The sequence below is a fragment of the Artemia sp. Qi Xiang Cuo genome, chromosome 8 (assembly GCF_049724085.1).
Source record: "Artemia sp. Qi Xiang Cuo chromosome 8, ASM4972408v1, whole genome shotgun sequence".
Lineage (NCBI taxonomy): Eukaryota > Metazoa > Arthropoda > Branchiopoda > Anostraca > Artemiidae > Artemia > Artemia sp. Qi Xiang Cuo.
Genome location: NC_142801.1, coordinates 41,174,448 through 41,201,698, shown reverse-complemented (window position 1 = coordinate 41,201,698; position 27,251 = coordinate 41,174,448). Strand labels below are relative to the sequence as shown.

The 27,251-nt window shown below is 37.1% G+C and overlaps 1 protein-coding gene across 1 annotated transcript in view; it reads right to left on the bottom strand.

Moving 5' to 3' along the window:
• PIP4K (phosphatidylinositol 5-phosphate 4-kinase) overlaps window positions 1–27,251 on the bottom strand; it is a 120,981-nt gene that overhangs the window by 15,672 nt on the left and 78,058 nt on the right. Inside the window, exons 4-5 of the mRNA XM_089093428.1 lie at window positions 15,420–15,558; window positions 18–148 (exon numbers count right to left, since the gene is read on the bottom strand). Of these exons, the coding sequence (XP_088949554.1) occupies window positions 18–148; window positions 15,420–15,558 (270 nt within the window). The remainder of the gene's footprint in view (window positions 1–17; window positions 149–15,419; window positions 15,559–27,251) is intronic.

The window sequence follows — 27,251 nt, the reverse complement described above, 5'->3', positions numbered from 1 at the left end:
ACTATAGAAAAGATCACCTGTGTAGCGGTAGATGATTGCTAAAAATGTTCCTCATCACAACAAAATACGATTCAGCATTGTCAACAGTAAGTCTATACATGGCCAAATACTGAGGCAGAAGAGTCTTACCATGTCTTTCAACAATGTACTAGAAAAAATAGAAATGGTTGAAACAAAGGCTTGCGCAGGGAAAAGGGATTTTCTCTTATTGACCCTAATAAAAAGACGAAAAAAGTCGACTTTTATCAAAGCACCGAAGGCAAACGGTGGTAAGTAATCCATTTCGTATGGTATAAACTTAAAATCACAGTTTTTCTAACAGAAGTAAAAAGCAAAGCTGAAACTTAAAACGAACAAAAATTATTACCTCGCAGAATATGGAAGGCATATATAAAAAACCAGCTAAGCTAAAACAAACTGAATCAAAATATTTTCCAATGTTTGTAGAATTCTAAAAATCAGCATTTCACTAACACGTATTTGAAGCAATGACAAACCTGAGCCAAAAACACGATATCTCTCGGGAGTGCAAAATTCCATGAGTAGCCTTCAGAAAATGATAATGCTTTCAAGAATAGGCCCGTTTTTAGCACTAAGATCTTACATCTTTCTGCAAAGATTAGCGTTTTAACTCATCATTGTTCTAAGATCTTATAGCTCACTGATATTAGCAAAAAGTGTGAAGGACGCCATTTTTGTGCCGTATAGAACAATGATGAGAGAACTTTGATGATATGCTCATCATTGTTCTCAGACCGCTGAACAGAACAGAATGATGAACGACGTTTGCATAAAAACGACAAATGATGTAAGATCTTATTTCAAAGATTTCACTTTTAAGCGTTTTCCTACAAAAGATGTAATATCTTAGCACATTGATGAGTGAAAAAACGGCCCCAATCTTTCACCGGCCATGATGTCGATAACTTTTGGACATATAATTATAATTCTCAGATAAACTTAAGCAATCTCAGTTTACAGCATATGGTTTATTATGGTTCGCTTATATTACCTAAAATATAATAAGAAATCACGGGCTAGTTTTTTTTTTTTTTTAGAAATGTCTTGCATAATCTGCGAAGCGGTAATTTTGCCCCTTTACAATTTCGACTCTGCTCTTTGATTAAATAAAAAGAACAAGTTTTTTATATCTGGAAGTAAGGAACGATATTAAAACTTGAAACGAACAGAAATTATTCCGTATATGAAAGGGGCTGTCCCAGCCTCAGCACCTCGCTCTTCACGCTAAAGTTTGACTCTTTCTCACAACTCTACTTCCTATAACAATAAAAACTTTAGCGTAAAGGGCGGGGCGTTGAGGAGGGGACAGCCCCTTTCATATACGGAATAATTTATATTCGTTTTAATTTTAAAGTCACTCCTTACTTTCAGTAAAAAAACTTGTTTTTTTAATTTAATTTCTTAATATTTTTGAATTAATGCAGGTTTTGATTTTCGCTCACCATACATGAATAATTAAAACTAAATTTACATATTAATTTTACTTTTTTGGCTAAATGGCTTTCTCAAAATTTTGATCAGAAGATTTTGAGAAAAAAGGGGCGGGGGAAGGGGCCTAGTTGCCCTCCAATTTTTTCGGTTACTTAAAAAGGGCATAAAACTTATTTAATTTTATTAACGAACGTTTTTATTAATAATAAATATCCGTGACTTACGAATTAACTTACGTTTCGAACTTGTATACTCGCATAATTTTATTACGTAAATGAGGAGGTTCGTCCCATCGTCAATACCTCGCTCTTTACGGTAAAGTTCGAATTTTGTTCCAATTCTTTAAGAATGACCCCAGAATCACAAAGGCCGTTTAATTAGAATAAATAGTTCTTTGGAAATTACTAAATATACTTTAGCGTAAAGAACGAGGTATTGAGGAGGGGACAAAGTCCCTCCTGTACGTAATAATTTCTGATCGTTTAAAGTTTTAATGCTGCTCCTTACTTTCAGTTGAAAAAACTTGTTTTTTTTTATTTAATTTCTGACTGTTTCTTAAATAATACTGGAAAATCCAGCGCCCCCTTCATGGAAATTCTCTTCCTCCAGGGAAAGATCCTCCCACATAACCCCCTCACCCCCACTAGAAAAGATTTTCCATGAAAAGGTATCTTACTTTCCAATAACAAATACTATGGGTAAAGTATGGAAAAAATTCCCAACTTGTAGCCCTTTCCTTGCAGATTATGGGGGATTAAGTCGTTCTCAGAGGCAGAGTTATTAGATTTTTCGACTATACTAAACAAATGTGTGATCTCAAAATTTTGATCCGGTGACTTTGGGAAAAAATGAGCGTGGGAGTTGGCGTAGCTGCCCTCCAATTTTTGGTCACTTAAAAAGGGCTCTAGAACTTTTAATTTCCATTCGAATGAGCACTCTTGCGTTATTCTAGGATCACTGCGTCGATACGATCACCCCTGGGAAAAACCTACAAAAAAACAACAAATAAATAAACACGCATCCGTGATTTTTCTTCTGGCAAAAATACAAAATTATACATTTTTGCAGATAGGAGCTGATGGTGTGATTTTCATTAAGATTCTTTGACTTTTAGAGGGTGTATACCCCTTTCTTCCAAAATAAGGCAAATTTTCTCAGGCTCGTAACTTTTGATGGATAAGAATAAACTTGATGAAACCTATATATCTAAAAATCAACATAAAAAATCTAATTCTTTAGATGTATCTACTGGTATCAAAATTCCGTTTTTTAGAGTTTAAGTTACTATTGAGCTGGGTCGCTCATTACTTACAGTTCGTTGCCATGAACTGTTTGACTCCATAGGGAAAACGTTTATTTTTCGAATTGGCTTTTGCTTTTTCTGAGTTCTTTTATTATTCAAAAATTTAAATATTAAACCTAATAAAACGACGTTTGTCTACCTTTAGGCAGTGAAACTAAAGAGCTCAACGTGAGTATATGTCAAAATAAGGCACTTAATATGGGTCTTATTTCCTACCTCCCCTATACTTTCCCACAAGGTATGTGCAACTTTGTCGAATAGTTAAAGAGTACAAAGTGTATATTATCACCTGTATTTTTGACAAGCTGGAGATAAAAATTTAATAATTTTCATCAAAATAAAAATAGATCAATTAAATTGTGTTTCACTTGGCACTTTTCTTCTGAAACGCATTTAATTTGATATTTACTAAATATTAATTAATTAGTATTAATCTAATATTTACTTACTAAAGGGACTGGGAGAAGTATACAAGAGGGAGAAGAGAAAATCTCCTGTTATGGGTTCTCGACCATGGAGATTACAATGGTACCCTTGCCATACCACCCAGCCTTCCTACTCATGTTTTGGCATCAAAAAGAGGCATTTTTAGTGCCATATGGCACTTTACGATGAAGTTACCAAGACAGATTTATGAAAAGCGCGTATTTATCAGTTTTAACTTTAAGATGAGCCACCAGACATTGCTCTACGATCTTGCGGTAGCTCACTAGCCATGGGAGAAAAAAAAATAGAAAAAAGAGATACAGCACTTCTACCCAGAGAAAAGTGATTTTCTTTATTTCTTAAGAAGGGGGGGGGCTGAAAGTCTCCAGAAAGAAGGGTTGTAGGTCACGAGAAATTAAACGGTCATCTTAGAAAATGTATTCTCCAGCATTTTGGTCCTCTCTGGGCAAAAACCGATGTTTTGTGGAAAAAAATGGCAGAAAGTGACACTTTGGTGAGGCGCGATCTCTTTTAGTGCTTAAAAGGGTACTAGATATTGTGACTTCCGTTCAAATGAGCTCTCTATCAATATTCTAAAACCACTAGTTCATTAAGATTATCCCTGGGAGAAAAAACACAAAAAGGAGACATATCGCTACTACCCATGCAAAAGTGCTTTTCCTAGCTGTTCAAGGTGGGAACTGCAAGTCTTGAGTTTAGGGTTTTAGGTGCACTTTTCTTTCTGACCCACCGCCATTCTTGGGGAGTTTTAAGTTTCTTTTCAAAACCCACGAAAATTTGTTTTTGCAATAAACTTTTATTATTAAGTTAAAACTACATAACAAACACCAGTTGTGAATCACCTTTAAATGAAAATTACTTAGTATGATGATATTTTTTGGACTTAAAGATATTGTAGACAAAGTTTTGAGAGAAGAACAGTGCCGTTTTAGGAAGGGTAGAGGATGTGTCGACCAGATTTTTACTCTTAGATTAATAATTGAGAAGCACCAGAGTCATCAAACATTTTTAGTCCTCAGTTTTATAGATTAAGAGCAAGCGTCTGATTCAGCTGATAGAAGGGCTTTAGCGCGGGTCTTATCCTTGTATGGTATACCAGACAAATACATTAAAGTGATTAGTGCTATGTAGGAAAATAATACTGCTGCGGTTAAGGTAAGAAATGAGGTTAGTAGCTGATTTCCTATTAAATCAGGAGTTAAGCAGGGTTGCCTTCTATTTCCAATTATATGGATCATTTTGATGGATTTTGTCTTAAAGAGCACAGTGAAGGCAATGGGAGAACACGCAATTAAATGGGGAAGTATGGGGATATATGCATCGTAGATGAAAGTGATAGCAAAAAGAAAGAACTTTTAGAGGTTTTGTGAGTTCAGAGTACTAGAATAGGTTTTAAATTAATGTTAAGAAGACTAAGTCGCTAAGGCTAGGAATAAGTGAAGATGAAAAGATGATGTTGGGTAAGGAAAAGATCAATCAAGGGGACAGCTTCACTTACCTAGGTAGCATTATTCGCGAAGACAGTGGGTGTAATGAAGATTTTAAAAGTAGAATAGCCAAGGCCCACGGTGTTTTTCCACAGTTGAAAAAAGTTTGGAAGAATAGGAAGACAAGTCTGCGAACCAAGATTAGTAATATTGGAAGCTACAGTGATGACAGTGGTCAAGTATTTTTCTGAAGCATGGACGCTCCGAAAAACGAAGGAAGCTTTGCTAGATGTTTTACAGAGAAATTGCCTACGGACAGTTTTGGGTACCCGACTGACTGACCGTATCTGAAACAGCAGGCGGTACAAAAAGTATGGTTCAATCCCACTTTCTAGGACTGTAATGAATGAAAAGTTGAGATGGATAGGGCACGTTCTGCGGTAAAGAATGACAGATTGCCACAGAATGTCCTTTTCGTCCAATCGTCTAGGGGTAAACAAAAAGCAGGTCGTCCTCGGTTGGGTTGGGAGGATGTCATAGGAAAAGATTTAAAGAAAATGGAAACTTCCTGGGAAGGTGTAAAAAGGGAGGCTTTTAATAGACTGAGATGGAGTAGGAGCGTGCATAGGTGTGTTGGCCTCAGGCGGTTTGGTGCTGCGGTGAGTTGTTAGTATTAGTTACTAGTAGTAGTAGGCTAATGCAATTTTACAAATAAATTTCTTGACACACACAATCTTTCTTAGCTTTATCCGCAGAGCAAAAATAAAAATCATATAAAAGGAGCGCATATTTTCCAACAAAAAAGCATCCGAAGCCATCCTACCTCCCCCCCCCATTTCTTTTGACCCCCTTGAAAACAGACGTATCTTATTCACCCTACAACCAAAAACTTCTCTGTTGTTTTAAAAATTAATGTTTTTAAATTAATGCATGTCTAGGTCATTTATAAGATCATTTTGGTTTTCCTCACTTTAAGTCCTATTAGGTTTATTCATTATAAAAAAACACATCCTGCTCTTTAATGTTGATTTTTTTCGAATAAACTCATTAATTCTATCCTTAGCAATACCAAATTTCTGTATTAAGATTTAAAAATTGTAATTACTGCGGAGAAACCAATCAAAATTGGCATTTTTGGTTAAGACAAGTAGCAAACTTCAAGGGGTTACAGATTCCCTTAGTGCCTTCAATGACGCAAGACAATCATAAAGAGATCCAATTTCAAGGATACACACAGGGTACCGAGGCAAAACCATTGGGCCGGGGTGTACAGCATCAAAGTTGTCAAGCCAATAAAGGTGGATTATAGGGGAATAGACAGCTTCATGCTACAACTCAGCGGTTCCACTAGCTCCTTTTTAAAACCCATTAAAAGTCAAAAATTTTCCGTGGAAAATCCATAGATGGCGTTTTGGATTCGTTAGCATTTTCCAAAAGCCACTAGGTCCCACAAAAGTCTCATGGTACAAGTATATGACCGCGAAAACACAGCAGCTTTTCCAGCTGTCGTTCAAAAGATTAGAATTTCGCACAGATTTGTTGAAACTTTTTTCTCTTTTGCTGGCCAGTGAGGTCCTCCAAATTTCCTCTTTGGAAGGATTTGTCTGCATTACCTTTCTGTCATTTCCTTAAAGTAATGATTTGTCTTTACGAAATATTTTAAGAATGAGCTCAACAGATTCAGTTATGATAGAAATCTAGGCTGATTTTCATCGAAAAATGACATGACCGTTATATATTAGTTTGAAGAAAACTGAGAACCTTGACTTAAAGACTGGGCAGGAACGAACATGTAGGACTTATGATCCGAGCCTTAAAAGACAAGCAAAACAGTAGGCTGAACGTTTAAACAAACATACTTAAGTCGGAAAGAACAGATTGATAAACGGTTTCTATTTGACCTTTTATTTTCCCGCTATTAGGATTTTTTTTTGCCTTTTTACTACTCGTGTCATAAGCGTCCGTTTCCTTGACGTTCCAAGAAAGTGAAATTACTCATTTCTACAAGAAACTAGTAACAATTTCCGAAATTGAAATCTTTCACAAACTGCTGTACTACGAAAAATTGGCTCCCGTGCAACTGAGCACTCGTTTAACGGACTCTCGTGCAACAGAATCCATTTATCTGAAACATCGTACAACTCAACCCTAGTTTAAATCAACTCTAATTTAACTCAACCTCATTCAATTCAACACTTGGGAACCTTAACCCCGATAAACTCAACCTCCATTCAACTTCACTCCTATACAATTTGATCCTCATACAACTAACCTCATCATTCATCAGCAGAACCCTTATGCAACCCAATCCCCGCTTAGCCAAACCCTATTTGACTCAGCCCCCATTAAAATCAATTCCATTCAGCTCAACCTTCTTTAAATCAATAATGTACCTATAAAATGTATTTCAGCTCGTTTTGTCAGAAACAATAAAAGTTGACTCAAAATGAAACGATCTTTATTCACTGCTTAAGTCTCATGTAAGCATTTTTTATGCTGCTTTGATGCAAAACTATTCCTCCTCCTCCTCCCTCTAAAAAACAACAATCTATCCTTGTGCTTTATACACTTTAAATTCGCAAAAATATCCGTGCCCAGGACCCGAACACCCTTGAATATCAACAGGAATGGGGTTGAATGGGGGTTGAGTCAATTAGGGTCGGGTAAAACGGGGGTTGAGTTGTGTGAGGGTTGAATGAAATGAGGGTTGTATTGAACCGAGGTTGAGTAGGAATTGAATGGAACGGCGGCTGAGTTACAGGGAGGTTGAGGTAAACGGGGTTAAGCGGTGGTTGAGTTATATCGCTTTGGATTCAATGGGGTTGAGGTAAACAGGAGTCGAGTCAAGGGAAGCGGAGGATTGAATAGAACAGGGGTTCTGTTAAATGGCTTGAGTTAAACGGAGGCTGAGTTGCATGGGATTTGAGAAAAATGGGACTGGGGGTTGAGTTAAACAGGGTCGAGTTAAAGAGAGAGGGTTGAGTAAAGCGGGGTTCAGTTGAATGAGGATTGCGTTGCACGCACACCCGAAAAACTAACGAAAATACTTCTGCTTATATTCGCTTACCAATAACGATCGTCTGGTAGACAAGGCATAAACAACTTCAGAATAATATGTAATGGGTTATCTACATAATCCTTATAGCTGAAACAACGAACCTGAATTAACAATCTCATATGCTTACTAACTATAGAAAACTGCGTGTCGCATGCCAATGCAAGGTACCCAGCTAGAATCCCTAAGGGACTTATCCTGGGGTTGTCATTGTGAAAATGGTAATTAAATCCATCGCAGGAAGATCCTCTATAGGAGGACACCTGTGGCAGGGCGTAATATCCAGATCTATGGACAACGGCCTCTGCAAAGGGCTGCCTCGACCTTTTCGGGGTTCCTGCAAGACTGGGGACCTTGCGGTCAACTCTATTCCCACTTGAGGAGTGGCGCCCCTCGAGGAAATTATAGCCTAGTAAACGACACAGCATTCGCGCGGGATTCTGACTAATGGATAATTCTTATGGGCTTGGTATGTTTTGATGGGCGTCTTTGGGCTGAAAAACCTCTTCCTAGCTAATTTATCTATTATGGTTTGCCTCCCCGCAGTAGCATAATATTTGTAGGCATGAATATATAATGAGTCGGAGGTAATAGGCTTGAGACTGTCTGTGCAGGATTTCGACTCTTATTGATAGAAGAGCATCGCCAAGTGCTGAAAACCATGTTGTGACCAAGATGGGCCCAGGATTGCACAAAGCCTCCATTCATGGGGGTCCCAGGGACTTCTTGCTGTCCGGTTCTAAGCCGGCTTAAGCATTACGGTGTAGACTTAAGAAGATATGTGATCCCCGTCCTGCACTGATATCCATGACAATTGCTTTTCCTGAGGCGAAAATAATTTCAATGATTAAAAGAACATAAAAATTGGAACTTGGAATGTTACGACATTAAAAAATGACTATCGTATCGACATTTTGACTGACGAATTCAGACGATTCGAACTGGATTTATTAGGAATTTCAGAAACTCATATCCCAGGGGTAGGAGGCATGAAATTAGGTGATATAGAATTTGTTTACTCAGGCAGGACGGATGGGGTACATAGACAGGGAGTAGGGCTCATGATGAATAAGGAAGCTGCTAAGTCTTGTTTACGCTGGGAAGGTATTAATAATAGAATACTAATTGCTCATTTTATGACTAGAAAGTTCAGGGTATCAGTTACAGTAGTATACGCCCCTGTAGAACCAACTGACGGAGATACTAGTGACTCAGATGAATTTTACTTACAGTTACAGGAGTAAACAGACAAGGTCCCAGGTAGAAACATGATGTTATTACTGGGAGATTTTAACGCCCAGGTTGGTGGAAATAGGGATAGATGGTATCCTAGTCAAGGTAAATTTGGCGTAGGAAAAGAAAACAGTAATGGATACAGACTTTTGCAATTTTGTTGGTACAACAGTCTAGTTATAACCAATACGGTGTTTGGTCATAAAATGGCTCATAAGTTAATATGGTATTCGCGTGATGGTAAGACAGCAAACCTTATTGATTATGTTATAGTAAACAGAAGACTGGCAGGATCAATACAAGATACTAGGGTATATAGGAGTGCTGTTATTGATGTTAGAAGTAAAGACCACCATCTAGTAGTGTCAAGGGTTAAAGTAAAGTTGCAATTTCGGAAGGGTGACTACTTTCCAGGAAGCTATGATGTTCGTAGATTCCAGGATGAGAATTTGAGAGAAAATTTCCAGGAACAGTTCAATGCTAAACTAGAGAGTTTAAAATTTGACCATGCAAAAAATGGATGGAATAATTTTAGCAAAATAGTTTGTGAAGTTGCTGAAGGTGTATTAGGGCAGAAAGCTAGAACTGCAGATAAGAGTATTAGTGAAAAAGCTTTATGTTTAATAGAAAGGAGAAAGTACTTGTACAAGAATTATCTGAGTGATAGATCATATGAAAACAAAAGGAATGTAAAGAAAGTGGAGAAAGTGTTGAAATATGAACTAAGGAGATGTGAAGTGGAGGCCATGGATAAAATTGCCGAGGATCTGGAAGATGCAGCTAGACAGCATAATTGTAAAATATTGTATTGGCATGTTAACAAATTGAGAGGGAGTAGTCAATCCGGACTTGTCCCAGCTAAAGATAGGAATGGGGTCGCAATTAGCGATAAGGAAAAAACTAAAGCGAGATGGTCCAAACATTTTGAGAACTTGCTTAACCGAGATAGAGTTGCAGGAAAAAATACAGAGGAAAATGAAAAAGTTTGTGATACCTTGGATGTGAAGGAAGATTTTTTTTGTGAGGAGGAATTAGCAACAGTACTAAAAAGATTAAAGAATAATAAGGCTCCAGGTGCTGATAGCGTGGTAAATGAGTTTCTTAAATATGGTGGCTCTGAGTTTAGAAATAAGTTATTGAATATTATTAATATGATTTTTGAAAAAGGGGAAGTACCTAACGATTTTAGGAAAACCTTAATTAAGCCACTTTATAAGAAAGGTGATAAAAGTGAGTGTGGTAATTATCGAGGCATTAGTCTGGTCTCTGTAGGTAGCAAATTACTTAGTAATATGATACTTTTTAGACTGAGAGATGCCATAGACAACGTTTTAAGAGAAGAGCAGTGCGGTTTTAGAAAAGGTAGAGGATGTGTCGACCAAATTTTCACTCTTAGGCTAATAATTGAGAAGTGCCTGAGTTTTCAAACATCTTTGGTCCTCAGTTTTATAGATTATGAGCAAGCGTTCAATTCTGTTGATAGAAGAGCTTTAGTAAAGGTGTTATCCTTATATGGTACACCAGACAAATACATTAAAGTGATTAGGGCTATGTACGAGAATAACACTGCTGCGGTTAAGGTAGGAAATGAGGTTAGCAGCTGGTTTGGTATTAAATCAGGAGTTAAGCAGGGTTGTGGTCTATCCCCCTTTATATGGATTATTTTGATGGACTTTGTTTTAAGGAGCACAGAAAAGGCAATGGGAGACCACGGAATCAAATGGGGAGGAAAAAGTCTCCTGGATTTGGATTATGCTGATGATTTAAGCATCCTAGATGAAAGTGTGAGCAAAATGAATGAAGTTTTAGAGGTTTTGCAAGTTCAGGGTGCTAGAATTGGTTTGAAGATTAATGTTAGGAAGTCTAAGTAACTAAGGCTAGGAATAAGAGAAGATGAAAAGGTGACGTTGGGTAATGAAAAGATTGATCAGGTTTGCAGTTTCACTTATCTTGGTAGTATTATTAGTAAAGATGGTGGGAGCAGTGAAGATGTTAAAAATAGAATAGACAAGGCTTAGGGTGTTTTTTCACAGTTAAAAAAAGTTTGGAAGAATAGGAAGATAAGTCTGCAAACCAAGATTAGAATATTAGAAGTTACAGTGATGACAGTGGTCAAATGTGCGTGTGAAGCATGGACGCTCTGAAAAGTGGATGAAGATTTGCTAGATCTTTTCCAGAGTAATTGCTTAAGGATTGTTCTAGGTACCCGGCTAACTGACCGTATTTCAAACAATAGGCTGTACGGAAAATGTGGTTCAATACGGCTCTCTAGGGCTATAATGAAAGAAAGATTGAGGTGGTTAGGGCACGTTGTGCGGATGAAGGATGACAGATTTCCGAAGATTGTTCTTTTCGGCCAACCATCTAGAGCTAAAAGGAAAGCAGGTCGTCCTCGTCAGGGGTGGGAGGACGTCATAAAGAAAGATTTAAAGGGAATGGAAACTTCGTGGGCGGGTGTAAAAAGGGAGGCTTTGAACAGATTGGGGTGGAGGAGCGTGCGTAGCTGTGTTGGCCTCAGGGGGGTTGGTGGTGGGGTGTGTTTTTTTTTGTTTTATTTAAATCCTATGATCAAACAAGGAGCGACTCGGCTCAATAGCAACCGAAACTGTAAAAAACGGAATTTTTGCATCAATAGATACATCAAAAGAATGAGCTTATTATGCTGATCTCAAATATATACAATTAATCAAGTTTAGTGTTACCCATCAAACGTTACGAGCCTGAAAACATTTGTCTGATTTTTGAAATAGGGGAGAAACACCCCTATACCCCCCTGGGTACGGCCTTGTATTTGACAGAATTACTATACGAAATTCTTTTTAATTGTCTTCAATTCTCTTTGCCAAATTTTGCATGTGGAGATGTTCCGGGAGAATTATCCAGGGGCTTTTTCCACGTGCTTTTATTTCCGGGAAATAATTTCCATGAAAGGGGGCATTTCTGGAGTGGACGAGAAACAGATTAGAAATTAAAGTCTTATTGAAATAAAAGAATGCTAAGGAGAATTTTTCAGGCTGAATCGTCCGCAAGCAATTTTACAGAGAGGGGGAATTCTCATCGAGGATGGAACTGTCTTGAGGGAATTTAACGGGGGGAGGGGTGCAATTTACGTTGGATGTAATTTCCACGAAGGAGTTTGCCATGAGGGGGGGGGGTATATTTCATAGAGGGAGAGCCAGGTTTACCGGCATTATTGGAAAAACGAACAGAAATTATTCCAAATATGAAGGGTTGCCCCCTCCTCAATACCTTGCTCTTTACGCTGAAGTTAGACAGTTTGTCTCAATTTCTTAAGAGCGTCTACTGAAACACGGGGGCCGTTTATTTAAAATAGGAAGCTTTTTTAAAAAGTGCTAACAGCTTTAGCGTAAAGAGCAATGTATTGACGACGGGGGCAACCCTTCATATACGGAATACATCTGCCAAAATTAATATGCAAATTTGTTTTAATTTTTTATATACAGTGAGCCAAATTTGAACCTCCATTAGTTGAAATACATTCAGGAATTAAATAAGAAAACAAGTTTTTTAACTGAAAGTAAGGAGCGACATTAAAACTTCAAACGAACAGAAATTGTTCCGTATATGAAAGGAGCTGTCCCTCCTCAGCGCCTCGCTCTTTACGCTAAAGTTTTTATTGTCTAAAAAAGTAGAGTTATGACAAATAGCCAAACTTTATCGTAAAAAGCGAGGTGTTGAGGAGGAGACAGCCCCTTTCATATAAGGAATAATTCCTGTTCGTTTTAAGTTTTAATGTCCTCCTTACTTTCAGTTAAAAAAAAAACTTGTTTTTTTCATTCAATCAAGATTAGGCTTAAGAGGATTCCGTTTAATGGGGCTTCTATTTATTTTTCATCGATGGCAATTCGTATCGATAAATCTGTTTCTTCCTTCAGTTCAAAAAAAATATAATAATTTACGATCTTAAAAGATCCCTGGAGGTATTTTGGATCTTGTCACATTTATGTTATTCGGCATCGAATAGCATTGATGCTGTTTGACTCCAAATAGAATCGTATTCATTTAAAGCAATTGCAGTCTCTTTTAAAACAAAGGGGGTGACACCTCCCCAAAATGAACAATTTCCCATAAATAAACATTTTTGAAGCTTGAACATGACAGATCAGAGATTCAGAAATTCTGGGAAAAAAACTTTTTTGGCGAATTTCACCCTATTTTCTAATTAAAATTGGTAATCAGGGAAGAAGACAAAACCTTCAATCTCGGGAGGAACCCTAAGCTAAGCCCAAAATTCACTTGATTCCAAAAACAATAAGACAAAGTGAAACGCTGGTTTGCATTGAATCAAATACTTTGACGATATTCTTCAACTCACGTTGAAAAAATTAATGCATAACCGGTGAGAAATAAATATAAACTAGACTTTGGATTCCAGGGCCCCGTGCGATGTGACATTAATTGCGACCCATGGGTCACAGGTGTGGAGCAACACACGCAATAGCCTCTATTAAATTGGGCCCGAACCCTCTAAAAGAAGACATAAAAGTCGTACCTGCTAATTTCTACCAAATTAAATTAAGATCCAATAGGCAATTCTTATAGATACAGATGACCTTGGCAGAAGTCCACTCGAGCATGAACACCCAAGACCATAACTGCAGACCAAATTTTGTTGTATTAGCCCCAAGAGCCTGTGAAGGAATTAGGCAGATATATATAGATCTTAATGTTCTTATACCTCGCCCCTCTCTTCTCTCATATGTTGGATCAGGTAGAGCTCATAACAAGACAGAACTATGCATCTAAGCTGTTTGCTTCTCACCAAGAGGGGTTTAGATCCAAAGTCCGCTTCTCGTGCAAGCGATAAGCGACATGGATAAGAGCTTAAGGACCCCCTTCCTCCTTACCGCAGAAACTGAATAGATCTTCGAGTCAAGATAAGACCCAACGTCAAACGAGCCAAGTCCACAAGCGGTGCAGTAACAAGTGGTGCTGTAACAAGTTTAGTCCCCCCTAAGAACTTAAGGACCCCCTTCCTCCTTTCTACAGAAACTGAATCGATCTTCGAGTCGAGATAAGATCCAACGTCAAACGAGCCAAGCCCACAAGTGGTGCAATAACAAGTTTACCCCCCTAAGAATTTAAGGACCCCTTCCTCCTTACCGCAGAAACTGAATCAATCTTCGAGTCGAGATAAGACCCAACGTCAAACGAGCCAAGTCCACAAGTGGTGCAATAACAAGTTTAGTCCCGAGTGTGTGCAAAAACGATCAAGCCTGAACTGCCGGACGCTAGAGTCTTCACGAGACTTGAGGGGGGAATTTCCATCTGTATTTGTGGTAATTTCTGCTCGTTTTAGGATTCATTAGATTATTCATTATAGTTACCGTCCGTTTTAGGTTTCATTTATTCATTCATAGTAATTTTTTTTCGTTCTGAGTTTAACTTATTCGTTTTAACTTCAACTCGTTTTAGTTTCCACTCATTCGTACATAGTAATTTCCGTTCGTTACAAGCTTGACTTAATACATGACTTTATTTTTGCTCGCTTCAGGCTTTAACATTGCTCTTTACTTTTCTTTGAAAACATTAAACAAACTAATTACATACAAACATAGGGTTTTAATTCAAGCAAATTTGTTTTAATTGGTCTGAATCGTCCTGTGCAGGGGCAAACTTCAAACATAAGGTTTGTCCACAGAATAAATATTGCCCTCCCAAAAATCATCTGGTAGGCCATCACTCGCTAATCACGTTTGCACAGGAATATCTATTTCTTGAAAGGTAGAAAAATCCGAAGTAATGAGAAAATAGATGTTTTAGTCCCTCAAACTCAACGACTACAGGACACAATTTACATAGTTACAAAATGCCAAAATGAAGCCACATTATTTAGTAGCACACAATATATTTATATTGTTGCTAATTCAAACCACAAGTGTAAAGCTATTCCTCCAAAAAGTTCCAAAAGTTTTGTTTGGTCTCCCATAAACGACAAAATGTCAAACATACCCTTAATGCTTTGGCCACAATTAGCGCCTTATCCAGGGGACGTGGAGCTAGGGACTGACATCCCACCCAAATGTCCCTCATGATACAAAAGGTGAATGTCGTGCTAGAAAAACTTGGTATTTGTTAATTGTGACCGTATATTTTGAGTTTTGACATACCAAAATACTACAAAATCACGAATTACCCCACTGAAATGCGTATTTACACAATTTTTGTAAAAATGTACCAAGTCCTGACCCAGTGCAAAAACAAGCTAAGTCGTGAAACAGCGCAAAATCGAGCTATATTTTTAGGGGAGGGGTGCACCTTGGTACAAAAACGAGCCAAGTCCAACGTTTCGCACCGCCTAATCAAAGACCAATGCGTTACCCCCTCCCTCCCCTAAGAAATATTGGTTTCTAACATCCTTCAGCTTAACTTCCAAAACATTATCAGGAAAAAAAAAATTATTTTATCCGCTTTAACAACATGCTCTCTAAAAAATGCTAAAAATGTCAAATTTTGTTTACTAGCTTAGTTTCATACTCACAGGGTGATACTGTTTGAGAAGCGAATGCATTCTTCCAACTTCATCACTGGACAACATTTTTATCACGAACAGACGATCACTTGATTGGTAGAATTTCCCTTCGGAACGACCGCTCAAATCGAAGTCCACAATTTGAGACCTATGAAACAAACTAAACTTCACACAAGTTTAACGCCATTGTTTTTTTTTATACTTTTCAGTCTGATAAGCTTAGTGAAGTTTGAAAAAGTTTTTCAGTCTGATAAGCTAAGTGAAACAATCGTGACCAACTAACCTTCTAGTTTTCTATTAATACAAAGTTTAAGCTTTATAAACAATAAAGTCTAATTAAACCATTTCGAAACGACAAACCTGATCGCTATTAGGAACGATTTATTTAATGAAAAAAAAAACTATTAGTAAACTGAAATTTATATTTATACCAGTACATAGGGATGAATTCTGAAAAAAAGAAGAAGAACTTGAAGTAAAAAACTGGATAGTAGGGAGAGAAAACACTTTCGTCTGGAGTATCTACCCCCTTCTGGAGAAAAAAAAATCGATTAAAAGGTTATTCGGGCTTAAAACATGTAACTATGGTGTTGTCCCAAGGTTACGACCAATAATTAATTAATTAATAAATTTATTTTATAACCCATCAAAAATACAAAGCATGATGATGGAGTATAACAGAAAGAAAAAAAAAATGAAAAAAACATACAAAAACAGGAGTAAATATGTGCAAATTAAATTTCAATAAACCAAAAAATTCAGAAAAGTAAGCCACTCCAAGGATGGTAAACCTCTTTAAATATGTCATACAAATAAATACAAAAAATAAATACATAAATATATTAAAAAAAAGAAGGAAACTAGCATTAAAGCAAAAAATCCTTCCAATGGTGGTTCGACAGATAACCCGTAAGCTTGGAAAAAAGCTTATCTGCGGCATCAAGAGGATCTGGCAGGCTGTAATCTCTTCCGCAGTCTACCATTCCTAGTCCAAGGAGGAACCCGGATAAGGAACTTTAAATATTTGAAATAGGCCCTCCTGATTTCTAACTGATTGGTTAAAAATGTCCCAGAAAGGAACTAGGTATAGAACATGAGGGAGAGAAACAGCATTGTATACTTTCTCAAGGTGGTGTTTACCAAGATTCAGCTGTGATCCAATTGCACCAACATACGCATTACGGATCTTACGTTCGGTTCGGGCAAAAAGCAATTTCTGAGTTGACTTTAGAGATTTACCAATAGGTAAACCAAGGCACACAAGCTCCTGCAGTGGTACAACATCACAATAATAGCACTTGAGAGTTAGCCGCATTTAAAGAAAGACCAATCTCATTATAATTCTTAGCAATCTCCCTCAAACTCCTTTTCAAACTAAGCACAACCCTACTTAGGTTAAGAACGTCATCCACTTAACATAAAATAGACACACTAACACCGTTCAATATATAGCAAGGCGATAAATCCCCTTGGGCTATTAGGGTCGCGTTATTATAAATATTAGGAGAGGTAATGGCCCCTTGTTTAATTCCAATATTCACACGGAGCTCTGAAGGAAGAAGCGAGGATTCAATTTTTAAACGTACTCGGAGGTGTCTATACATACAATAAAGAGGTCGAACTACATCAACAGATACCCCCCCCCTTTTAATAACTCATGCATAGCCTGAGAATGAATTAGAGATCCGAAAGTATTACTAATGTCATACGCGCCAATAGCCAGAGGGCTACCTGACCTTTCAGCATCCTTTAATATTGTACATAAACTCCTTAAAGCGTGGTAGCAACCGAAACGCGGTTGAAACTCCAACTGAAAAGGAGGCATGAAACGCTGTTGACGAATACGATCAATGATCAACAACTCAAAAATCTTTGAAAACATAGTGGAAACTGTAATGGGCCTATAAGACGAACATTGAAAAAGCGGTTTCTCTTTTTTTCAAAACCGGAGTAACAACACCAACACATAAGCAATTGGGCACAACTACTGTAAAAATCATCTGGAACAGTAAAGCCATGTGGTCAAAAAGGTAATCGCTGGCAAACTCAAAATGGCGTACACAAATTCCACCCGACCCACAAGTAAACTTCTTTTTAAGCTTCGGTATAACCTCTTTAATCAAATTACCTCCAACGATTACCTGCTCGGATCTAGCTCGACTGATAATTTCATCATCAAACTTTTTAGCCTGTGGACTATGAGGGGCTTTAAACTGGGCAGAAAAATGAGCAACCGACTCAGACTCGGGTATTTCTAAAGCCCTAAAATCAGTAGATCGACCGGGGCGAGACTTCCAAAGCAAATTTAGATTGTCAGCGATTTTTGCCGCCAATTCAGCTTTGATGTTGGCAGCATGATCACGGAGTGCTTTGCAAAACTTTCTGTTCGTGTAAATACGTACGGCATTTACAACACCAACTCTCCAGCCTATCAAACTCTTACCATATAAGCAACCATACTTTTGTCTGGGAACAAGCACTAGCTAAAATTGAATTTTGAGACTAACCATATTTTTCTGTTTTCGCTCGAGACTTGCGAACAGGTACAGCTACATGATCAGCACATCTAATAGCATGAATAATTTATTCACAATATAGTTTAAGCTGTAAGCGAAGCTGAGGCTTATCCATAGCTGCAGAAGAAGATTGAAGGAGGTGGTAGGAGACTTTTATTTTAGTCAAAATATCATCACAAACTTTCGGGAAAAGCCCTATGTCGGTATGATCTCAAGATTTCCTGACAGACCGTTTAGAATGTAGGGAGGCCCTTGGAGAACTAGATACTGGAATACTCGCGTTAATAGGAATGTGATCACTACACAAAAAAGCATTCAAAACTGAAACTACATGCACAGGCTCACCGGAGAATAGAGCAACATCGATATTTCAAGTAGTGTTAGCTACGGATATGAAGGTAAACTGTTAATTTTTCGGCAGAACATGGAACACATCTAGGCAACATCTTCTTTAAAATTTGAGCTCGGGGCAACGATCATTTGATAAATCACAGTTGAAATCGCCAATAATGAGACAACGTGGGAATGAATGGAGCAATTGTTTTACTCATTTAGCCAAATTCCGACATACGTTACTAAATCTCACTTCTGAGGTCTGATCGCTATAATTAATAGATAAATAAACATTCACAATAGCAAAACCATTGGAACTAATACCAAGAAAGCGATCTTCTGAACGTAAACGCTCAAATTTATACTTGCTCAAGACAGCCAGCCGTCTGCTAGGTCGTCCTTTTGGTTTTTGAAGAGAAGTAGTGTATATCAAAGTAGAATTAGCACGAGATATTTGTAGTGTTTTTTGCGATCCGGTAGTAAAAATTGTTCCCGTATGCACACTATGTCATATTTTTCAGCCATTTTTTCAAGCAAGGCACGCTTATTTAGGATGCCACCATTTATATTCCAAGATAACACCGATACAGAACTGTGGTTAGTTGCCACTCCTATGAATTTGCTGGGATTCTATTTGCTATTGGTTTTTGGGACAGCTGAAAGAGTAACAGCTGTGTTTTCTAGATTGGCATGATACACAATATAAACTGTTAGTGCAAGGAATTCTTTGGTATGTCCATATCCAGTTTGCGCACAATGTCCAAATATCTGGGGAACTTTGCAATCTTTTGCCACGTGACCATCGTCTTTGTGGCAATTATAGTATCTGCGGCGTAGATACCGATATTTTTCGACATGGAGGATCTCGTATCCAAGTTTGGGGAGATTTTTCAAAAAAAAATCTCTAGATCATTCTGAGAAGCGAATGATAATTTAAAAGTTAATGAAAGCCCACAAGGTTCGGCCCTGATGCAGTTAAGAATCAAGGCTTGTAATCCATCATGGAACTCGAATGGTACCTGCTTTAAGATGCCCATAAAGTGCTTAGCTTTGATTTTTACAGGTACATTATCGTCCGATGTTTTAAACGAATCTCAATTCTCTTAGCCGGTCTGACATTGTCTATAAGATATTTAAACTCTGATTTGCGACGACGAACTACCGTCTCATTTCTTGAAGGATACGTATTACATGCTGAATCGATAGCTAATTTACGAGCTTCAGGAGTCAACAGGGATTTAGGGGGATTTTTCCCCACTGCAGAATTTAGGAGAGGGGTTACATCCAGTATTTCTATCCAAATCAGGGATAGCCTTACACAATGACCCTTGTCTGAATTCGGTTAGTTTCTTCCATCTTTCTACAAGTTTAATTCAACGTAGAGGTGATGCACGCCGAAACTAGTTCAGTACCTGCTGGGACTTCTGAAGGGTCCCAAATCATAAATTCAGGAAGTGTATTTTTCTCTTTTGAGCATTTATGAAATATTTTTGCAATATCCATGATGTTATCCTCATGATTAAAGTACTTTACGTATCTATCATTAGTGCCACTTACTTCATATAATAACTTTTCCCTCTCAAGAACCGTTTGATTAGAAAAAAACTCCCCACTAATCTTGAAAAATTTATCAGTTTTTTATGCCAGCATACATGTATCGGCTAATAAAGTTCAGTATAGGACGATGCAAAAATTGATCGGAAGCCATAATTTCATGTCAAGCTCACGCAATGCAGTCGTGAAATAACCCAACACATAATCCTCTATCAATGCTCAGTGCTTTGAAGCTGAATGAATAAGCAAAGAAGCCGAAAGCTCATTGCCTCAACAATACCCAGTCCCTAAAATTACATGTTTTTGGAAGCATAAAAGGAATCCTTGAGTAGCCTACCAATATTTTGAATATGCATACCGATGGCGTCATGGCAAAGCGTAGACCAACATTATCCCATTAATTCAATGGCATATTCCCTCCGGAGCATTTCATCAAATCAATCGTCAATTCAAAGGCTGTTACTTTAGGTTCACACAAAAGCAGTTGCTGCGATAGGCAATATTCGTCAATTGCATCGATGAGCAATTTTAGTCGCCGTTATGTTCACACAGGATTTTTACGTCGTCCAACTTTTACCCGCAAAATATTCAAAATTAAAAGAGCGTGGTTGAAATGGATCAGAATGATGTTTTACTTCTTTCCCTTGCTGTGAGAAGGCGAAAGAAGAAGAGAAATAAAGTGAGTTGATAACTTCAATTCAAAAACTAACTAGGTTAGGTTAGGTTGAATTAAAGTTATCAAGTATTTTGCGCAATAGGTTGCATAGGTTGCATCAAGACTGGGCTGGGTAATTGTAGACAGAGAAAAGCCAAGACAGATAGTCCAAGTAATTGAGAGGCAATTGTTTAAATGGCTAGGGCACGGGTAAATGGCAGGAGTATGAATGACTCTCTTTTTGGACACATACTTGTCAGGTTAGTTTTTGGAAAGGCATGCCTGCCTAGAGTCTTAGGCATGCTTTCAGGACCAAAACTGCATTTTTATGTCCCTTTTCCTTCTTTTCATAAATAATTTTATTAAACTGGACAGCCATAATTAACTTCTCAGTTTGATCGTTTTCATTTGTTTCTCCCATCGTTGCTGTTGTTTTGAAAAAATTGCTCGAAAAATCGCTCAGTTGCCCGACAAAAGTTGGATTTTTTCAACTCTGGGTAGTTGCTTGACGAAGCAACTAAAATTGCCAAAGTTGGCAACTAAATTGCGGCGACGGGCGAATTTCGCTCCTGTGTGAACATCTGTGTGAACCTAGGGTTACATCAACGTCTACTGAAAACTTGGTCTTTCTCAGACGTACTTTCGTGGTTGCAGCGGCAGCTGCAACCTAGTGAAGTCGAACCTCGGCCAAAAGTAACCCAAAAAGATTTATTTTGAAACCAAATCGGATCGAAATAAAAAAAATTATATCGTTTGAATCGCCATGGCCGAAAACCCTTTACATGAAACTTACAATCCCCTGGTTTGAACAACAAGGAAAATCATTTTTTTTTTGCATGGGAAGCACTGATGTGTCCTCGTTTTTATTTTTTTTCCTTCTTCACTACTAGCGGAGTACTGAAACATCATACAGAGTTGTTTAAGAGCTCGTTTCAAAGGAAATTACTATGTCTAGTGCCTTTTGTAAAAATTAAAACACAATATTTAAGATAAAATCAATATTTTTACCAAAAACTGCATCTTCGCACAAAAGATGAAGAATGACGTCATAACCATAGGTTACAACCATAAATTATGTTATAATAAAATACTTTGAAGGGTGCCCTGGGTAACTATGACAAGGTATTTCGTTCTTCGTTTTGGCTTTCGAAAAGCCGAAGTTTTTTTTCTCCTGTTTGTGTTATAGGTTACAGGCACTTCTTAATTTAAAATATAGTAAAGAACGAACCCCAGTTGCAACTGACGTCACCATGTAGTTTTATTTTTATTTAATAAAAAAAAATCAGACATCTGGTAATTTTGTTACCGCTTAGGGAATCTGACCTACATTTCGAGGTACACATTTTGTGCTTTCTCTTTGACTGCTCAATTTTGGATGTGGGGGAATTTTCCGTGGGGTTTATCACTCAGAAATGTCTTATACATTATCTTATACATAATGTCTCAGAAATATTAAGGCTCCTCTCTCTTCTACCAAGGTTACTTCTCTAAAATATTTTCTTCTATTTTGTTAAACGAAGGAACTACATACCCTACACACCACTGCATATACCCCCTACATACCCCTTTATTGTAGAGACATGATCAGAATAATAATAATAATAATAATGATAGTATATATATGATAATATATAAATAATCAAATCAAACTTAAAGCAAACAGAAATTACCACAAACAGGAGTAGACCTAATGTCCCCTGAGCCTTCTAAACACCAGAACGTCACTTGCGCTTTACTAAAAACGATTTTATTTCGAGGCAGAGTGCAGAGTGAAAGTTTAAAGTACCTTTATAATCATTCCTGAAGGGCAGAAAAAAAACTCGGGGCGTTAAGAATCAATGTAATCTGAACTGTTTACAAGTTCCCTTGGTTGTATAACTTTAACTGAAATATCTTCATGGCCTGAATTCTTACTCAGATCAAAAAAAAAAACAAAAAAAAAAAAAACTTCCACTGCATAATTCTTGCATGGGGCCAAATACGATGATAGTTCCTTGTTCTTGAGCCAGAGTCTTTAATGTGAGAGATGAGGCAAAGTCTTGAAATGTATAGGAAAATAACCATATCTGGTACCTTTTTTAAGTGAATATAATATCCTCTAACACAGTAAATACATAGCTTACAAGCAGTCCCTAAATATGGCGAACTAGACATAGGAGACGTCATATCTAGTGCCTTTTTTCTTCTTCTTTTTCAAATAACAGCGCTACAATTATGATTTTCTGGCATATTCTAAACCCAATAAAAAACAATTTACAGGGATTTAGCATGATTTCATGAAGTCATAACGGCTAAGGGTATTTAGTTGAAATTTTGAACCATGCTAAGGAAGATTTTGTTCTAAATTAGGAAATAAGGCCCAACTTCCCAGTATAAGAAACAGCCCTGGAAAAATATTATTCAATTCTATTCAATTCAATAATGCTTTTGGACGGAAATCCTATTTTGCTATTACATATGTTCCTCAACTTCTTTACAGCCAGGGAAATTTCCTGGCGGCTCTCACGATGCACCCCACCCACACTTCTCCATTTTTGTGCCGGTTAGCCTAGGAATGTAACCTTTTATGGTACACAAAGAAAAAATCTGCAATAAGAGGGGAGCCAATACCACTCAGCTACCACACTACAGGCTCGGAAAAGAAGAAAAAAGAATTACAAGGATGAAGGGAGATTAGAGATCAGTTTCTACCTCCTCCCCCTTCCTTCTATATTTATCTGTAGGATCACGGAGATTTAGAAATTTGAACATAGAAACGTAATTTTTGAGGCTCCAGGAACACCCTGCACACCCCCCCCCCCCCCCTTCACAAAGATCCACCCACCCTCTTCCATATTAGCTGATGCGTAGTTATACACCAATTAAAATAATTTTATCACTGGCAATAGTGACTGTGGTACATTCATTTTTGCTACTTAAAAAAGGCACTTGAATTTTCAATTTCCATTCGAATGAGCCTTCTACCGATAATTTAGGGCCATTAGTCCAATATATCTGAGAAAAAAGCAAACAAAGAACTAAACATACATCTGTGATCATCCTTCTTGGAAAAAACAAACAAACTTTCGCATTCTTTATAAGGGGCTAAAGGCTTCTACCACAAGGTTCTTTGATCTGCTGAATTTGACAATACATTTTTCATCAAGACCACTAGTCTCGTTTTTTTCCCTTTTTCGACCAACAGGCCAATTTTTTACACTCACAGTTTTCGCGGGTAAGTGTAACCTTAATGAATTTTATATATTTAGAATAACCATAAAAACCAAAATCTTGGTGTGAATATATATAGCCTATTCTTCTTTTTTTGTTATCAAAACCCTTACGGTTAAATTTCGGTTGCTATTATCACGAGTTTATTCCTAACTTTTACTTTGTTACCACGCAATGTTTGATTAGATGGTGAAGATACACAAAAAAATAGCCAAGAAATAAAGATGCGGTTCGATACGACGTTCAATGCTCTATCTGAATATATTAATCCTTTTAATCACAAATATCGACGGTTAAGTCTGACAAAAAAATTTTCTCTGACAAACTGAACAAAAAATATATCATATTCGACCTTTTTAGGCGCTTAAGGTAAACACATCACTCTTCGGGCAAACTTTCTTTGATATTCCTAAGAAAGTACAGTATTTAAGTTAGGTAAATGAAGCTTTCAGGGATTTTCGGAAACTGATATTTGAGCTAGTTCTAAAATTTGGTTAAATTGATTCCAATACTTTCTTTAAGATAGTACATTGTGTCTTCTTTTCTACTAAAAACATGCAAGGAAAGGGAAAACAAAATGTTTGAGGGGCCATATGAATTAACAATCCTTGTGTGGTTCTGCGTAAGTTGGCAGTGGAGGAAGGGGGAGAGGGCACGGTCTCACTTTGTGCCTCCAACTTGTCTTTGCATCGAATTAGGACTTAACTCGTTTTTGCACCGAGTCAGGACGCACAGATTGTTTTTGCGCAAAACCATCATCTGACTTTTTCCTGAGGTGTACCACAACAATAAATTTGTTAGCCCTCGAAATTTCCAAAACTACATATCTCATCAATGACATTCAAAAAAAAGAGAAAAATTTCATTTTTATCAACTATTCTCTGTAAGCCAATTTTCAAATTTTAATACAAATGAAGGAGCATAGGGTAGGCTCCAATTTCTTTAGCAATGAGAGAACTGAGAAAGTTTAGAACACATATTTGCTTGCCTTAGTCCCAAAAACGGAAAATAAAACGACAAACTTGACCCAAATTACATACAGAAATGGCTAGTAGAGTTAGATGGCAACAACTTCGAACCAGTTGAAAAATCTTAGTTTTTCCCATCTTTGAATTTTTATTTTTCTAAAACAATAGAAAAAGAACTAACTGATGGGACCAGAGAACTATCGCATTTCTTATGCATCATTATCTATTAGTCTGCCTTCAATTTGAAACTGCTGCCTGCCAGCAAACTTACATAAAGCCTTCCACTCGAAATCAGAAACATAGTTCAATGAAACCTTGGCAGAACAGCTTCAGACAGTTCTATGAAACTTCCCTTCAGCTACCGCACTGAAGGCCAGGGATAAAATACAAGCGAAATCACCAATTTGGCCCTAGACAAGAATTATACGCAGTTTCCCAAAATGTGACATCAAATTTATTAATCTGGCCACAGGTTCATACTTTGTGCGAAAACACAGAAGTTAGACCCATACCCTTTTTTCGCAAGAAACCAAAATTAGCAGCATAAGAACAAAAATGGACAAAACCAAGGTTTTGCTCATGTAACACAATGAAAAAAAACACATCTTACTAAAAATTTGAATTTTAATAGTAGCAAATTTATACAACGTTGTCACACAAAAATAAATCTCCAGTTGGCTGAGGGAAGCATACTGTAGGGCCAAAACTAAACAGAAACTCACAAGAGCTGGATCTCCGGCAATTTAGCATAGAAAGACAGGAAGTAAAAACCACTTGCACCATAGTCAGTGTAGCGACTGGCGACTCAGTTAAAAAGAAGATAATTATACGGAAAATAGTAAATTTCACACGACTAACCTACAGTGCAATATAAATAAAACTGACATTTCTCTGTAAGTGATAATTGATCAGCTATCTTTCCCCTCCATTTTAAAGCATTTGAAAAGACAAATAAGCCGCAGTTTTGAGCCAAACATCGATTTCTTTTCAATACTAATGCCAGTTTCGACCCTTATATGTTTTTGATACTCCTTGGCCAAAACCTTAGGGGGTACCATTTTATTCGAAGAGGGTTTGATAGGGCCAAAAAGCACGTTTTTAGGCTTAAATATCTTACTTCTAGCACATTTTAATTAAAAAGACTAGATTACTCTAAATTTATCTATATTTTAAATTCTTGCTGGTGTGCATATGCGCGCATATGCATCCCACTGATCTATGCTTCAATGCTTTCAAAGTTATATAATCTTAGAGAAAAGAGCCAGAGTGTGCTCCTGCTGTATTTGGAACAGCTGGAGAAACATCTCTAGGTACTTTTAATCTCAAGATCGATATCCTATTAAACTTCCTAGTCCTCATACAGATTTTCATGATACTCTTGACTTTCCATTCTACAAAAGCATATTCTAGAGGTGTGAAGAAAAGTTTTCCGGAGAAAAGGGAACATGATTTAAAAAGATTTGTCTATTGAAAGATTTCTCTTTCTACTGAATCGGAAATGCTATCTAATGCAGTCTAATCAAATCTTGAATTTTTCAGAGAGCACTTTGCGAACAATAGGCTGTAATTAAGGTCTTGCTTAGCTTATGATCGTTTTCTTCCGATTTGCTGTTGTAAGATTCTATTACAAAAAGATGAGTTAAAACATACTGAAAAAAATACTTGAGAGACTATTTTGCAAAAAAAGCAAGAAAAAAGAGACTTGAAAGTCAGAGCGTGTAACTCATTAGCATTTCACTTTTGATTCATCAATTTATTTTTAAATAAAATCACTGTTCTAATACAGGTAATGAAACCCTAATTCATATATTTTAAGGAAGATAATTTTTTTTAGTACTCAACAAATAATAGTCATATTCCAGATATCTGTCAGTAATGAGCGAACATGTAAAAATCCAAATCCGAAAGCACAAGAAAGAAAATAAATAGATTAGAAGAAAAAGAGCCACTTTACACATTTGAATATTATGATCAATTACGTAAAACTGTGTCAAGTAGCATACAGAAAACCAGGCAAGTTTTATTTTGATGTGAAGCATAATCGCAAAAACAGCAAATTACAAGCATGCTTTAATTATAGGAAAATCGTATGGTTTCAAAGTGGCTCTGGGGTTGAAACACCCCTTCTGGGTAGATAACTGCATAAAAGTAAATGAACATAAACAAATGAAAAAAAGAAAACAAAAAATACAGAAGCAGCTATTACTGTTAACTGTATAAAATTTGATTTCAGTCTTAAATTTAGCAGATCTTAAAGTAAGGACACTTGGATAGACGGACTGGTTTAAGCATTAAAGCAGTGGCACCCTAAATGGTCAGAATCATAGCAACAATGACTAGCGTCTGAGAAAAGACACTTTATTTGAGCCGCTCAACCCCCCCCCCCCAAACACCAAAAAATAACACAGATAGTGATATAATATACAGAGTTTAATGTTATACAAACATAACACAATTGGTAGAAGAATGTAGTAGATCTACCTATCTTAATATATTTATAACATATTACGAATGGTTACTGCCAAATGATGCTTCTAAAACAAGACGAAAAATATGACTTTTGTACCATTCAAGAGAAGAAAGAACTTAATAGCACATCTAAATT